Below are 15,628 nucleotides of genomic sequence, written 5' to 3' on the forward strand. Positions count from 1 at the left end.
TATGTGGTTGTGTTTATTTCAGATCTGTGGTTGTGTTCATTTAGGAGCAGACCTGTAATTTTGTTCATTTCAGACCTGTGCTTGTGTTCATTTCAGAGAAAAAGCCACAGAAGAAGAGCAACCCTCTGCAGACGGTGATGAGCATGGATCTGAGGGGGCTCCCTCTGAAGGATAGCAAAATTCCCATCAACCCCCTCAACCTGCTCACCGTGAGTGTCGCCATCTGGCCTTCCCCCATAAATGCGTTATTGCTACACAAAAACAGGTCTAAATATCAGCTTTGAAGTTTTCACTGTGCTCTCAGTACTAATTTAGAGTACCATGTGTACCAGCCCCTTTGCCAATTGCAAGCCAAGCCGGATGTGCTGACGTCTGTCGGCCTCTGTGTGATGTTTAAAATAACGCCTAATGAGCAGTTACTGGTGGTGTTACATCCCTGCTGGGTCTCCTTACATGCGTGGAGCCCAGTGTGTGAGTGGGCCAGGTGGAGCTCCGCTGTCTGATTGCTGTCTGATTAATCTGGAATAAGGTGCATTAGAAGAAACCTCACCATGCCTCCCATGGTGGCCTTCAGTCACTTGTTTGTGTGTGTGTGTGTATGTGCGTGCTCACGCATGTGTACGTGTGTGGGTGTGTCTGTGTGTTTTGGTGGTTGTGCGTGTGTGCATATGTCTTGGTGTTTGTGTGTGTGTGTTTACTTTGCAATCAGGGCCTGGCTTGTCACTTTGTGCTGTTTACCGATGATGGAGCATTTGCTTACTAGGCAATTAATAAATGTATTTGCATGTACATTTGCATGTGCATTTGCATGTGCATTTGCATGTGTGTTCTGTGGTTAATGTATGTTTAGCCTGATCTAAAGCCTGTTTTGATAGGTTTACAATTAAGCCATGATATAAGCCCTTATTTGTGAGACCATGGAATCTATAAAATCAAATGTTTAATGGGCTGTTTAATGGCTTGGCTGGTGTGTGGTTCAACATTACAGGCGCCGCTAAAAAAAGTGACCAAGAAGGTGGAGGAGCTTGAGGAGGAGGAGCCTGAAAAGGAAGAGCTTGATTGGTGGTCAAAATATTACGCATCACTGGCAGAACTTGAAAAGCAGGTGATGGCTTCATTTAACCACTGGTACTCAGATTAAACACTTTACAAGGCTGAGCTCTAATTCATACACATTATACGTCATACAGAAAATACTCAAGATTAAACACTTTACAAGGCTGGGCTCTAATTCATACATATTATATCTCATACAGAAAAAACTCAGATTAAACACTTTACAAGGCTGAGCTCTAATTCATACACATTATACGTCATACAGAAAATACTCAAGATTAAACACTTTACAAGGCTGGGCTCTAATTCATACATATTATATCTCATACAGAAAAAACTCAGATTAAACACTTTACAAGGCTGGGCTCTAATTCATACACATTATACATCATACACAAAATGGTCATTTCTGAATAACCGAATCTTTGTTCTTTCATGCCAGCCTTGAGGGGTAGATCCCTAATAATATTACAACGACATGCACATATGGTATAGGGGCAGCTTGTTTATATGTGTGGATAAGGGAAAGTAAGATAAATAAAAGGATGGTGTGTCTGTTATTTTTATATTATCCAGTTACGTGTAAGCAAAACACAGACTTCATTTCTCCAAGCGGTAGTAAGGAACCGTGGTGTTAGAGAAAAATAAGCCCTGCACAAGCATCCTTTGATCAGAGCAAAGCCTGTCGGTAGAAGCTTCACCCCTTTGTTCTCTGCCTGCCTCGCTATTTTCTGATAAAACTTTGCTTTGTTATCCGTTACACCTCATGTAGGTTAAAGTGCATGACAGCCATTGTTGTTATTTCAGGAAGAGAACGATGAGGACATGGATGACCCCCAGGATGGAGGTAGGGTGGTAGGGCCAATTGTGGAGCGGATGAGAGACTTTTGACTGCTGGCACTGCATGTGCTAAGCGGTTACTGGAGACTGTTCTCACGAGTGTCTTCTGATGGCCAGAGGGAGGGAACTTCAACATCGCTGCCCTGGAGGTAGAGGAGGACGATGCCGTGATTGTGGAAATAGAGCCTCCCAAACCCAAGAGGAAGAAAATCGCCACCTTAAAGGTGTGTCAGAGTGTGACCTGTTTGGGTCTTCCACGTTTCTAGTGTGTTTTGCCCCCTCTTAGGATTATTTCAAATATTTTATTTTATTATTGTTTTGTGTTAAGCAGTACAAATTCAGAATCTCTTCTTTGATGTGTATTTGTTTTTCTTTTTACATTTACGGTTTTACCCGAAAAGACTTACAATTCTGACTGAGTACAACTTGAGCTGTTGAGGGTCTTGCTCAGGGGCCCCGACAGTGGTGGGGAGATGTGAACCAGCAACCTTCTGGTCCAACACCTTCACCACTGCGCCACCACTGCTCCCTTATTTCTGGTCTTTCTTACTTCAGCTTTACAAATCAGAGCTGGAAAATGAGTTCAATCAGTTCATGGATTGGCTGCACACATTCCCCCTCTACAAAGGCAAGTCTAACGTCGAAGACGAAGAGGACGACGACAGCGACAGGATCATGGGTAAATACAAGGTGAGCGACCCAGCGACGCTTCCTCCTCTCGGCTTGGGTCAGGCTCTGTGAGACGCAGCTCTAGCCCACACAACTCTCGCTGCGTTGCAGGGGTCATTTCTGATTTATCCCATCGCATCTGATGACGAGGAAGCAGACTTCCAGATTACTAACGGAATCCCCAAAAATACCCCAGTCAAAGTCCTTGTCCGAGTGTACGTGGTGAAGGTAAAAAAGAATCCAGCCATTCAGATAACTTCATAAATACTGATCAACCTGTTTTATGTGTGTTGCACATGAAAAGTACACAGGCCTGATGCTTATTGATAACAGTTATGGTTTTAAATGCTTTTATACTGCTCAAACCCTGGTTTGGGGTGGGAATAGCCTGGGTGATAGCTGTCAACTCTCTAGAAAGTTCTCAGCCATTTAGATTGGTCTGTTCATTCTCAAGAATACTGCCAACTCTAAAATGTTGAACTACATCGGTATGAGGGGAAAAAAAAGCCATGTATGAACTCAAACAACTGAAAGAAAAGATTAATAGTCATTAAATAAGTCAATCCTATTAAAGCAAGGCTAAAAGACGCTTATATGGCTTCCATACTTTGGGTAATATATTCCAGCATCTTTTTATTTCCGAATAATCATTTTCCTCAGATCACTCATATTGCTTTTGGGCGAATATTCATTCTCACTTCCCTTTCCCTTTTTCCCGCATCCCGTTCTCCCTCATCCCGCTCATCGCTGCGAAGGCCACGAACCTGGCCCCAGTGGATCCGAACGGGAAGGCCGATCCCTATGTGGTGGTGAATGTGGGACAGCAACAGCAGAGCAGCAAGGAACGCTACATTCCCAAACAGCTCAACCCCGTGTTCGGAGAGTGAGTGCACCCCCCACCCACCCCGAGCGGTTTCGCTGGCCGTTGTGAATGCTGGCCCCACGGAGCTTGTGTACCTCATATTTATCAAAACATGACGTGCATATCAGACTCTTGTCTGTATGTGTGAGATCTGACAGATAAATATGACATCTTCAGTATTCGTAAATATATTTGCAATAGTCATAAACAGTATATGCATCTGGCATTTCAGTGCTAAGACATCACACGCTGACCTATATTAAACATACATTTTATATATAAAGAAATACACCAATATGCTTTCTGCTGTTTGACACAAATTAAAGCACATTTTGAGATCTTCGTGCTCCCATATGACATAATCTTTGTCAGTTATATTGCTTTCTTTCTGCTCTTTACTTCGTGATCTTTTTTTTTTTTGCGTCCACGGTTCTCACGTTGTGTGATAGGTGTGTAGAGCATCTGATTGACAGCCAGCCTGCTGCGCTCTGTCTCTGCCCTCTTCACTGTGTGTGTGGTGGGTGTATAGTGTGTTTGACTGACAGCTGACGCTCTGCTCTCTCTGCAGTGTCTGTTATGAGGTGGGCGTGTCATTGGTTTGATTGACAGCCCCCGTACTGCCCCTACTCCAGAGCGTTCCCTGTGGTGGGCGTGTGGAGCTTTTGACTGACAGCCTACGCGGCGCTCTCTCCACGGAGAGAGTGTTACGGTTGCTGTGTTACGGGACGTCGCTCTTTTTCTTTCAGGGTTTTCGAGCTCACTGTGTCCTTCCCGCTGGAGACCGAACTCACCCTGTCTGTGTTCGACCACGACCTGATCGGCTCCGACGACGTCATCGGCGAGACGCGTGTCGACCTGGAAAACCGCTTCTACAGCTGGCACCGGGCGGGCTGCGGCGTCGCTCTTTACTACGACAAGTAGGAGACAGCAGACCCCTGTGGTCAGGGGCTCCTCTGAACATTGAGCAATTACTGACACAGATCCCCACACAAGATAAATGCCCTTTACAATTTATACGTAATACCTCATATTGCTGAAATCATCTTTTTAATTTAGAGAAAATTCCAGATTTTTTTTTTCCTTTAATTACCCTGTCAGATTATGGAACTGAGTTATTGTCTACGACAGCCTCTCAGATCTCCGTTTGCCATAATTGCTATCGGTGCTGACATCATCAATGTTGCATGCTTGAAAGTTATCTTTTTTCTGCCCTTTATCACTCGTGATTTACTCCCACGAAGCCCGAGCTGTTCAGAGGCCTGCAGCTGCTCGGAGCATTTTTCATTTCTGTCCACACTAAAGATTAAGATGAACAGGCGTAGCCTGCTACAGAGCTTGAGTCTTGTGACCTCTGATGGCAGGGATGGTTATAACAAGTGGAGAGATGCCAAGAAACCGTCTACCATCCTGGCTGAACTCTGCCGCAAGAACGGAATCCCCTCCCCCGAGTACAGAGAGATGGAGGTCAAAGTTCTCAACAAAATATTCAAGATCCCAGAAGACGCGTTTCCGGAAGGTCTGCCTGCATGTCTTGTAAATGTGCACCTTGATGTTCGCCAAAAATTAAAAGCCTGCAGTCCCCTGCACAAACCTGCAACTTTCACTTATGAAAGCACATATGGCCATCACGGTAGCGCTTATGACCATCACATTACTGCTTGTGACCGTCACATTAACACTTATGACCTTCACGTTAGTGCTTGTCACATTAGAGCTTATGACCGTCACATTAGCTCTTATGCCCTTCACATTAGAGCTTGTTCTTCACATTAGCGCTTATGACCGTCACATTAGCTCTTATTCCCTTCACATTAGCGTTTATGACCGTCACATTAGCTCTTATGCCCTTCACATTAGCGCTTATGACCGTCACATTAGCTCTTATAACCGTCACATTAGCTCTTATGCCCTTCACATTAGCTCTTATAACCGTCACATTAGCTCTTATGCCCTTCACATTAGAGCTTATAACCGTCACATTAGCTCTTATGCCCTTCAGATTAGATCTTATGCTCTTCACATTAGCGCTTATGACCGTCACATTAGCGCTTATGCCCTTCAGATTTGATCTTATGCTCTTCACATTAGCGCTTATGACCGTCACATTAGCTCTTATGCCCTTCACATTAGCGCTTATGCCCTTCACATTAGCTCTTATGCTCTTCACATTAGCGCTTATGACCGTCACATTAGCGCTTATGCCCTTCACATTAGCGCTTATGACCGTCACATTAGCGCTTATGACTGTCACATTAGCGCTTATGACCGTCACATTAGCTCTTATGACCGTCACGTTAGCCTGCCGCTCTCCCGCCCCCTCAGAGCTGCTAAAGAAGAATAAGAAGACGGAGGAGGATTTCGCGGAGCTGGAGGAGCACCGCGCGCTGAGCGTGCTCCAGCGCTGGGGCGAGATGAGGGAGTTCTGCGTGGGCGCGTGCCCCCTGGTGCCCGAGCACGTGGAGGTCCGCTCCCTGCTCCACGAGGACAAACCCGGCATGCCGCAGGTCAGGCGCCAGTCTTCCTCTGCCCACGCCCTCAAACATAAATGGTACCCTGCGTTCAAAGCAGGCATGCACCAGAACAACTGACCAATGGCACAAACAGGTGGATAGTCAGACTGAGCAGCATAGCCCATCAGATTTTAGATTTCATTTAGAGTTTAAATTGCAGCCCGAGCAACCCCTCCCATTCCCAAGCAAAATATTTTACTGCCAAGCACTAATATGCATATTCCTGGTCACAGTTTGTATTTTACACTATATTATATTTACTGAACACCTGTTTGATTTCATGCTGCTCACGTGCTAAGCTTGTATATGATGTTTTTCACAGATGATAGCTAGCAGTTAGTTGACTGAAGGCAGCATTGACATTGTGAAAAGGTTTAGTGAGAAATGCTATTGCTTTGTAGTTAAGACTACATATAACAATTTTGTTGTGGTTTTATTCAATTGTCATAGTTTGGTGTTTATGTTGATCATGTAAAGAACCTTGTAAACTTGTTTAAATCATTTAATAATAGTTATTATTAGTACATGACCCCTGACACTCCTTAAACGCAGCTGGTGTCTTTTCTCTAGGTCAGATGAGACTGCAGATGAGTGTTGATGAGTGTTGATGTGTATTGCCGAGTGTTGATGCGTGTAAATGAGTGTTGACAATTGTTGGTGAATATTGGTGAGTGTCAACTTGTGTTGAGTGTTGGCAAGTGTTGGTGAGTGTTGACAAGTGTTGGGATGATCCTTTTAGGCTGGTGTTTAGTTTGTAAAGAGTGAGAGTGTTTAGTTGTGAGGCACACTTACTGCTGCTGTAGTTTGCTTGTGCCTTTTCTTTTTGGCGTGGCAGGGTTACGTTCACATGTGGATCGACATGTTTCCCGTTGATGTACCTGCTCCTCCACCCATCAATATCACACCCAGACTGCCTGTCAGGTAGCACTCACAATACGCTGAAGCTCTACACATAGACACATTACACATAATGTGACCACTGGACATTAGGCATGACTAGCAAAACTACAGTTGTTATTTTATGCTTTTCATTTGGAAATGAACATTGCTCTCTCTCACTTGAGCTATGAACTACGGGTCATCATTTGGAACACTGATGATGTTGTCCTGGATGATGTCAACCCTTTTACAGGAGAGCCATCGAGTGACATCTATGTCAAAGGGTCAGTCAACATGCAAACACACACACATACGCATGCATGTATGGGAGCATATACAAACAGAATATACACTTAGTTGAAACAAATAAATTACACTTTAGCTGGTTGTTTGCTTTACTGTCCCACTTTTCAATCCCTCAAAAGCTCCAGATGAATTTCCTGTTATGTCGTGTTTTCTGGGTTCTATCGGTGCAGTAATTGCTCTTAATGCCTGAGATTTTTGTCTTACGTGTGTGGGTGTGTGAATGCACTTTTGTATTTGAATGTGTGTATGTGTGCATTTGTGTGTGTGTTTGCGTGTGTGTGTGTGTGTGTGCACGTGCACATGTGCCTGCGCGTGTGTATGTATGTGTATGTGCGTGGGTGTGTGTGTGTGTGTATTTGTGTGTGTGTGTGTATTTGTGTGTGTGTGTGTGTGTGTGTATTTGTGTGTGTGTGTGTGTGTGTATTTGTGTGTGTGTGTGTGTGTGTGTGTGTGTGTGTATTTGTGTGTGTGTGTGTGTGTGTGTGTATTTGTGTGTGTGTGTGTGTGTATTTGTGTGTGTGTGGTGTGTGTGTGTGTGTGTGTGTGTGTGTGTGTATTTGTGTGTGTGTGGTGTGTGTGTGTGTGTGTGTGTGTGTGTATTTGTGTGTGTGTGTGTGTGTATTTGTGTGTGTGTGTGTGTGTGTGTGTGTGTGTGTGTGTATTTGTGTGTGTGTGTGTGTATTTGTGTGTGTGTGTATTTGTGTGTGTGTGTGTGTGTGTGTATTTGTTTGTGTATTTGTGTGTGTGTGTGTGTGTATTTGTGTGTGTGTGTGTGTGTGTGTATTTGTGTGTGTGTGTGTGTATGTGTGTGTGTGTGTGTGTGTGTGTGTGTGTGTGTGTGTGTATTTGTGTGTGTGTGTGTGTGTGTGTGTGTGTGTGTGTGTGGAACAACCAGCTGGATTAAGGGACTGGAGGACAACAAGCAGGAGACTGACGTGCATTTTAATTCGCTGACGGGCGAAGGCAACTTCAACTGGCGCTTTGTCTTCAAATTTGACTACTTGCCCACGGAGAAGGAGGTCACGTATAAAAAAAAGGAATCGATCTTCTCCCTGGATGAGACGGAGTTCCGGCAGCCTGCCGTTCTGGTGCTCCAGGTCTGGGACTACGATCGCATTGGTTCCAACGACTTCCTGGGTGAGTGGACTGAGCCTGCACGGTGGGGGGGGGGGGGCCTCTAAATGTCAAAGACCCCTTACTGATTAGTGCATATATTAACAAAACAGGACAGTCCGGGTTGGTTAAGACAAAAACACTTCCTGAATATCTATAGATTCAGCCTGTTAATAATCGATTATTAATACATATGGACCTTAATGTAGGGAAAACCCTGTAAACAGAAGAGTTGACTGTAGAAAGTCTTACCAAACCCATTACATAGAAGAGAAAATACAAGCGTCTTCTCCAACAAATACAAATAGCCACTAAGATTACTAAACAACACTGATATAGCATCAGTTGTGCCAGTCTCAGTATCGGGTCATCCTCTGCAATTTCCATGTCCTTGGATTAATTACAGCCACTGTCCGTAAGTGACAGTGCACCTCATGGGCTCTGTGGGGGTGGGAGGGGTGGCCTTTATAACTGACTAATGAGTCATCAATGGATACATCCACTACCATAATGTGTGATAAACAGAACAGTTAATGAAGCTCCATTAGGATTTACAAGTTTAAAAATAACTACAAGGAAAACTGGTTGATTAAATATCCAAGTGCATTTGATTTTACAGCGTAGTCAATAATGTTGTGACAGTTATTGCTAAATATGTCAAGGCATCTTTCCAGATGGAACACGGGGAAAACCAACGCCTCTATAATCATTGTGTCACGTTCTGCTGCCCCCTGCATACATAGACCTAACCCTAACACCAACACTAACACTAACCCTAACCCTAACACCAACACTAACCCTACCCCTAACACTAACCCTACCCCTAACACTAACCCTACCCCTAACACTAACCCTACACCTAACACTAACCCTACACCTAACCCTACCCCTAACACTAACCCTACACCTAACCCTAACCCTAACACTAACCCTAACCCTAACCATACATAGACCTAACCCTACCCCTAACACTAACCCTACACCTAACCCTAACCCTAACCATACATGGACCTAACCCTAACACCAACACTAACCCTACCCCTAACACTAACCCTACACCTAACCCTAACAGTAACCCTAACCCTAACCATGCATGGACCTAACCCTAACACTAACACTAACCCTACCCCGAACACTAACCCTACACCTAACCCTAACCCTAACACTAACCCTAACCCTAACTTTACATGGACCTAACCCTAACACTAACCCTACCGCTAACACTAACCCTACACTTAACCATAACCCTAACACTAACACTAACCCTAACCCCAGTACTAACCCTAACACTAACCCTAATGCCAAAACTAACCCCAACACTAACCCCAGCACTAACCCTAACCCTTAACCTAACCCAAACACTAACCCTAACCCTAACACCAGCACTAACCCTAACCCCAGTACTAACACTAACACTAACCCTAACCCCAACACTAACCCCAGCACTAACCCTTAACTTAACCCCAACACTAACCCTAACCCTAACACCAACACTAACCCTAACACTAACACCAACACTAACCCCAGCACTAACCCTAACACTAACCCTAACCCCAACACTAACCCTAGCACTAACCCTAACCCCTAATCCTAACCCCAGCACTAACCCCAGCAATAACCCTAACCACAACACTAACCTCAGCACTAACCCTAACCCGTAATTTAACCCTAACCCTAATCCTAACCCCAACACTAACCCCAGCACTAACCCTAACCCATAACTCAACCCTAACCCTAATCCTAACCCCAACACTAACCCCAGCACTAACCCTAACCCCTAACCCTAACCTTAATCCTAACCCCAACACTAACCCCAGCACTAACCCTAACCCGTAACTTAACCCTAACCCTAATCCTAACCCCAACACTAACCCCAGCACTAACCCTAACCCGTAACTTAACCCAGGTTCCATCGAGCTACGGCTGAGCGACATGGTGCGGGCAGCGAAGTCCTCGGAGCAGTGCAGTGTGCAGATGGCCAAGGACAGGGCCAGCCCACGCTTCTCCATCTTCCGCAGCAAGCGCATGAAAGGCTGGTGGCCCCTCATCAAGCTGAAGAGCCAGGAGGACATCGAGAGGGAGGAGAGGGAGGCCGAGCAGGAGAAGAAGAACAAGAAGAAGAAAAAGAAGAAACGGAGCAAGCGCAGCAAGATGAAGCCGGAAGACCTGCAGTTCGTCGACAGCAGTGGGAACACCTTTCTGTTAATGGTACTGAACACCTTCCTGTTCATGGTACTGAACACCATTCTGTTAATGGTACTGAACACCTTCCCGTTCATGGTACTGAACACCTTCCTGTTCATGGTACTGAACACCTTCCTGTTCATGGTACTGAACACCTTCCTGTTCATGGTACTGAACACCTTCCTGTTCATGGTACTGAACACCTTCCTGTTAATAGTACTGAATACCTTCTTCTTAATGGTACTGAACCTTGCTTGCACCAATGCTGTTCAGACCAGCGTTATGGAAATGAGACCATGATTAATGGCTGTTACCCATAATCCTGTGACACCCCGACTCAGATGCTGGGCTGGTGTGAATAGCCTCTGTGTGATGGATAGAAACTCTCTAGAATGTTCTCACCCGTTCACACTGGGTCATTTGGTTTGTCGGTTATTTTTAGTGAACATTCGAGAGCCAGCTGCCGTCTCTGGACGGCTGCCCTGTTCTGATGGTTGCTTTTCACTTTGCAATCCTTGTTGTTCCCAGGGCAAAGTGGAGGCTGAGTTCCAGCTGGTGACAGTAGAGGAAGCTGAGAAGAACCCTGTCGGCAAAGCGCGCAAGGAACCAGAGCCCCTGGATAAGCCAAAGTAAGGGCAAAACTTGTCCCATAGTCGTTTAGGCACCTTCAAACCAGTCCAAACACTCCACAAACTCATGCTGTGGTGTGTCCCACCTGTATGTGATAATTGGCACCTCTGTAAAAGGTTCTCCCCGTTCACCCTGATGTGTTTGCAATTTTGATATTTTATCCAATTTTCTAAAGTCAGCTAGGAGCTGTGGTGTATGCTGGTTTTTGCTGGTGTATGCTGGTATATTGTGGTGTTTGCTGGTGTATTGTGGTGTTTGCTGGTTTATGTTTGTGTATGCTGGTGTTTGCTGGTGTCTGTTGGTGTATGCTGATGTATGTTGGTATATTGTGGTGTATGCTGGTGTATTGTGGTGTTTGCTGGTGTATGCTGGTGTATGCTGGTGTATTGTGTTGTATGCTGGTGTATTTTGGTGTTTTGTGGTAATTGCTGGTGTCTGAGCTGTGCAGGAGAGCCTATAACGAATCTTCTCTCGTCTGTTACAGTCGTCCCAAGACGTCCTTCAACTGGTTTGTGAACCCAATGAAAACCTTTGTGTTCTTCATCTGGAAGAAATATAAGAAGTATATCATTGCTTTGCTGATCCTGACTATTTTGGCCCTGTTTCTTTTTCTCATTCTTTACACCCTGCCCACACACATCAGTCAGCTTATTGTCAATGGCTGAATGTATGAGACCAGAGTGGCTCATCTCTGGTGGACGAAGCAGCAGTACGAATCGAAGTACACTGAATAACCTTGTGACTTTTAACATTGCCTTATAGATTGAAGCACTGTGTTTAGATTCAAATTCCTCTAGGTTATTGATTAAGCTGCTTCTATTTTATAGGCAGTGTGATTTTAAACAACTATTCATAATACGTTTTTGTTCTGACTAATACTTTAAATGTTTTCATATTTTTAATTTAATTAAAGCTTGTCAAATCAACACTGCATAATTGTAAATAGCATGCCCCAGGGTTAAATAAGGCAATGTATCAAAGCTTTCTGCTATAGAGACTGTGTTCATTATGAAGACTGATGCACACAAAACAGTAGTACAAATGAGCACTTTTTTTTTTCTGGAAAAAGAAAAACAATATTTGACTAGGATGTGTAATATCATTAACCTTCATTCAGTTTTATCCTTGTGAATTAAAAGTAGCATTTCCCCACTGTCTGTGAGTGTTTATGTAAATGATTTACTTTTAAACAACTGCTGTGTTAGCAAAGTGGAGATTTAACAGCTCAATTTTCAGTGAAATAAAGAGTGCTCAAGGCGTGATTTTTAAAAACACTATTCATGCAATTTAATGCAGCACTGGAGAGCATAAAGGCCTGAGTCACTCGGTGCGAATGGCGGGTTGCTGTCAGGGTTAGTGGATGAATGGCTCACGTTGCACCAAGTGGGACGTGGCCATTTCCATTAAATGCATGTTGCCTGTCATACAGTAAATTACTACTCTGTGTGATTACACTTAATAACCTACAGCCACTCATATGAGATAATTAGCCCTAATGCATTAATCACAGGCTACAGCACCAAGTAGATCTGTCTATAAAGTGGAACTCCAAACAGGAAAAAATTGAAGCCTGGACATAGACATGATGTTCTCACTGGTCACTGGTTTCCATGGTGTCCACATAGCACCCCATGATGAACCAAGATTGTTTTTGAAGCAATTTTGACAGTTATCTTTTTTTTTTAAGTTGGTTGAAAAGTGATAAGCACTGCAAGATCATTTTCACAAATTCTATATTCATAAAATCTGAAATCAGGATACAATGCGTTTTCTTTGGTCGCCTTCGCTGCTAGGATAACACAGAATCTCTGCCTGTATTCAGTGGACTGTCATTTACAGTAAAGGTTTACTCTGTAAGGCTGTAAGACTGACAGATGCTGAAATGTACCATAAAATGGAAGTAAATTCGTATGCTAAATGAACACTTTGCCTCCCGGAGGAAAATGAGGAGCCACATGTGAGTGATGAGTTTGTCAATCACAGTGTCTCATTTCTGAGAACATAGTCCATTCACTTCAGCTGCTTTGTCTAGCTGTCCATCACACTCTGCTGATTGCAGTATAGTCTCCAAGGTCCAGTAGCAGATTTTATAATGGCTAACCATGCACGTAAATGTACAATCACTCTAATTGTTTTTATGTTGTTGCCGTTATGTTGCTACGTCTGGTCAGTTAATTATTGAAGACGCTGTTTATGAATGTGTTTAAGCACATTCATAAACAACAGCAGCAATACTGATAACAGACTAATATTGTCAAATGCTTTCACTAAAATTTGCTTATTTTGAAAGGTCTACTCAATCTCCAGTGTCTGTGGAAACAGGATTGCAACAGAACTTGACATTTGAAATTTTTTTAGACGTTCAGAGGTGTGGAGTCACATCTGTGTGCAGGTCACTGGAGTTACACCACACAGACTCAAGTCGTGGCTTTGTGTACCTCATTTTGTGGCACAGTAATGCTGGAACAGGAAAGAGCCTGTCAGAGCCTGCCCGAGCCTGCCCAGACTGTTGCCACAAACCATGCAAGTGCCTTTGTATGCTGTAGTATTAATGTTCCCTTCACTGAACAGCCCCAACTATCATCGCTCCTCCACTAAACTTTACTGTTGGTACTCCACACACTGGTAGGTAGCATTCTGCTAACATCTGCCAAACCCTAATTCTCTGTTCTTCACTCCAGAGAACACACTGCTCCCAGACACCACTTCAGCCAGTGTTTGGCATTGTGTATAGGGCTCTTAAGCTTGTGTGCAGCTGCTCATCCGTGGACATGGATTTCATCGCTCTCCTGTCGCACAGCTTTTGTGCTGACGCTGTGCTGATGTTAGATCCCTGCTGGCTGGGCTTGCATGGAATACTGCTGGGTGAGATTGCCTGGAATACTGCTGGGTGGCTGAGCTGTTGTTTGCTTAGACATCCATTTTACCTTATTAACACTGAACTCAATTATTAGTAGGCATGTCCACATACTTTTGGCCGTATCTTCAGCACCTGTGTGAAAAGTAATGCATAAGTGATCAATCGTTCGCCAACCACAAACAAAATAAATGCAGGTGATACCTGAATGTCTGCACCAAGGAAGCCAGACAGAAGCAAAGAAAGCAAAATGTACTGGTTATCTCTGGAAGGGTGAAACTCAAACTGGTTTCCAGAGGCCCAGGCAGGTCATTAAATGAGCTTGAAGGGAGTTCTCTAAAGGGTATTTCCACTGAAGGCACCAAAGCATGCGTATCGTTATTCAGATCGTGCACTATTAAGAGCAGCGCTGGGTGTCCTCTAACCTCTCTGAAGATCTGGCCTCTGTATTAAAGCATTGGTCATTAATCTCTGTCCGTGATCATTTTTGAGCTGAAGCAAGGCTGCGTAAATACATACAAAAAACAAGGGAAGTCTCCAGCCGTGAGCATGAAAATGCAGAGTAAAATGTGAAGGCTATTCTCATGACAAACCCATGAAAGACATGAAACAGTAAGATTTAGGGTAATTGTCTGCTATTCAAACTATGAGTTTTGAGGTCAAAAAGACTGTTAACTCCACCCCCTGGCCCAGCCCCGCCCCCTTCCCTAACCCTGCACCCACCTCATCTCCAAACCCACCCCTTTTCATTTAGATAATATTAATAATGTCATAATAGTGATGAGTATTTAAGTAATAATAACAAAGTAAAGTAAAAGTAAAGTAATATATATTTTCATGGCAACATTTAATTGCTTTGTCACTTAAAAGCTGTCAATAGAAAAAATGATAAAAACAGATTTGAATTCAGTATAAAAAGTGCTATAAGAGCAAACATGTCACAGGAAAAACTGTAACCAAGTATTATAATGTAGTTAGTGTGATAAAAGTAATAAAGCTGTTGCCCAGTGATATTAGGATAACAGACAGATGCTCACACTTAACTGCTTTATGATGAATACCAGACGCATTTTCAAAAAGAACGCAGAGCAGCGGGTGGGAATGCATCAGTGTCCGAACACTCCAGCGCCTACTCTAGCAGTCCTCGTTAGAGAAATGTGCGGGAATCCGCTGCAGAAGTCCTGTGGCACAAGGCCTCTTTGGGGAGGGTTGGTGTGGAGGGATCTCCATGCGACTGAGTGGAAACCTAATGAGAGCTGGCAGCTGGGATAGGTGGCTTCCGGGCCTTTCTCAACGCCGTGTGTTTGACACACACTGGACGTTCCCACAGCCCTCAACAGCAGGCGGTAGAGGAGATGCTTCCTTTATGGCGTTCTCCTGATACAGCAGACTAAGATGATTATTTAAGTGTGTTCCTCGAAGGTACTGCGGTGAAGATGAAATTGATCTTACATATAAATATGTTATAAATAAATAAATGATATAATGCTTTGTTAGTGTTTTATTGCAAGATTGACTGGGCAGCTGGATATTATTTTATATTTTGTAAAATAGGTTCGTCAGTAGTTTTTCTGTTTAATACAGAACAGTGGCTCGCCCGTGTGTATTCAGTCTAGTAAATAGTGCTGTCCATGGTTGGCAGGTGTGCCCCACTGACCCTACCACAGCACCGGTCATTAGGTCGAGTTACACTACGGAGCATGCGCGCGTTCGCGCGCTCAC

At 44.0% G+C, this 15,628-nt stretch overlaps 1 protein-coding gene across 1 annotated transcript in view; it reads left to right on the plus strand.

The window, feature by feature from the left end:
* Positions 1 to 12,204, plus strand: part of LOC113589346 (fer-1-like protein 4) — a 29,699-nt gene extending 17,495 nt beyond the window's left edge. Inside the window, exons 31-46 of the mRNA XM_035520329.1 lie at positions 97 to 209; positions 989 to 1,105; positions 1,864 to 1,903; positions 2,014 to 2,120; positions 2,452 to 2,586; positions 2,677 to 2,793; positions 3,321 to 3,448; positions 4,174 to 4,344; positions 4,789 to 4,943; positions 5,750 to 5,931; positions 6,773 to 6,858; positions 7,002 to 7,100; positions 8,018 to 8,259; positions 10,142 to 10,443; positions 10,948 to 11,048; positions 11,534 to 12,204. Of these exons, the coding sequence (XP_035376222.1) occupies positions 97 to 209; positions 989 to 1,105; positions 1,864 to 1,903; positions 2,014 to 2,120; positions 2,452 to 2,586; positions 2,677 to 2,793; positions 3,321 to 3,448; positions 4,174 to 4,344; positions 4,789 to 4,943; positions 5,750 to 5,931; positions 6,773 to 6,858; positions 7,002 to 7,100; positions 8,018 to 8,259; positions 10,142 to 10,443; positions 10,948 to 11,048; positions 11,534 to 11,714 (2,276 nt within the window). The 3' untranslated portion in view covers positions 11,715 to 12,204. The remainder of the gene's footprint in view (positions 1 to 96; positions 210 to 988; positions 1,106 to 1,863; positions 1,904 to 2,013; positions 2,121 to 2,451; positions 2,587 to 2,676; positions 2,794 to 3,320; positions 3,449 to 4,173; positions 4,345 to 4,788; positions 4,944 to 5,749; positions 5,932 to 6,772; positions 6,859 to 7,001; positions 7,101 to 8,017; positions 8,260 to 10,141; positions 10,444 to 10,947; positions 11,049 to 11,533) is intronic.
* The last annotated feature ends 3,424 nt before the right edge of the window (positions 12,205 to 15,628 follow it).

The sequence above is a fragment of the Electrophorus electricus genome, chromosome 20 (assembly GCF_013358815.1).
Source record: "Electrophorus electricus isolate fEleEle1 chromosome 20, fEleEle1.pri, whole genome shotgun sequence".
NCBI lineage: Eukaryota > Metazoa > Chordata > Actinopteri > Gymnotiformes > Gymnotidae > Electrophorus > Electrophorus electricus.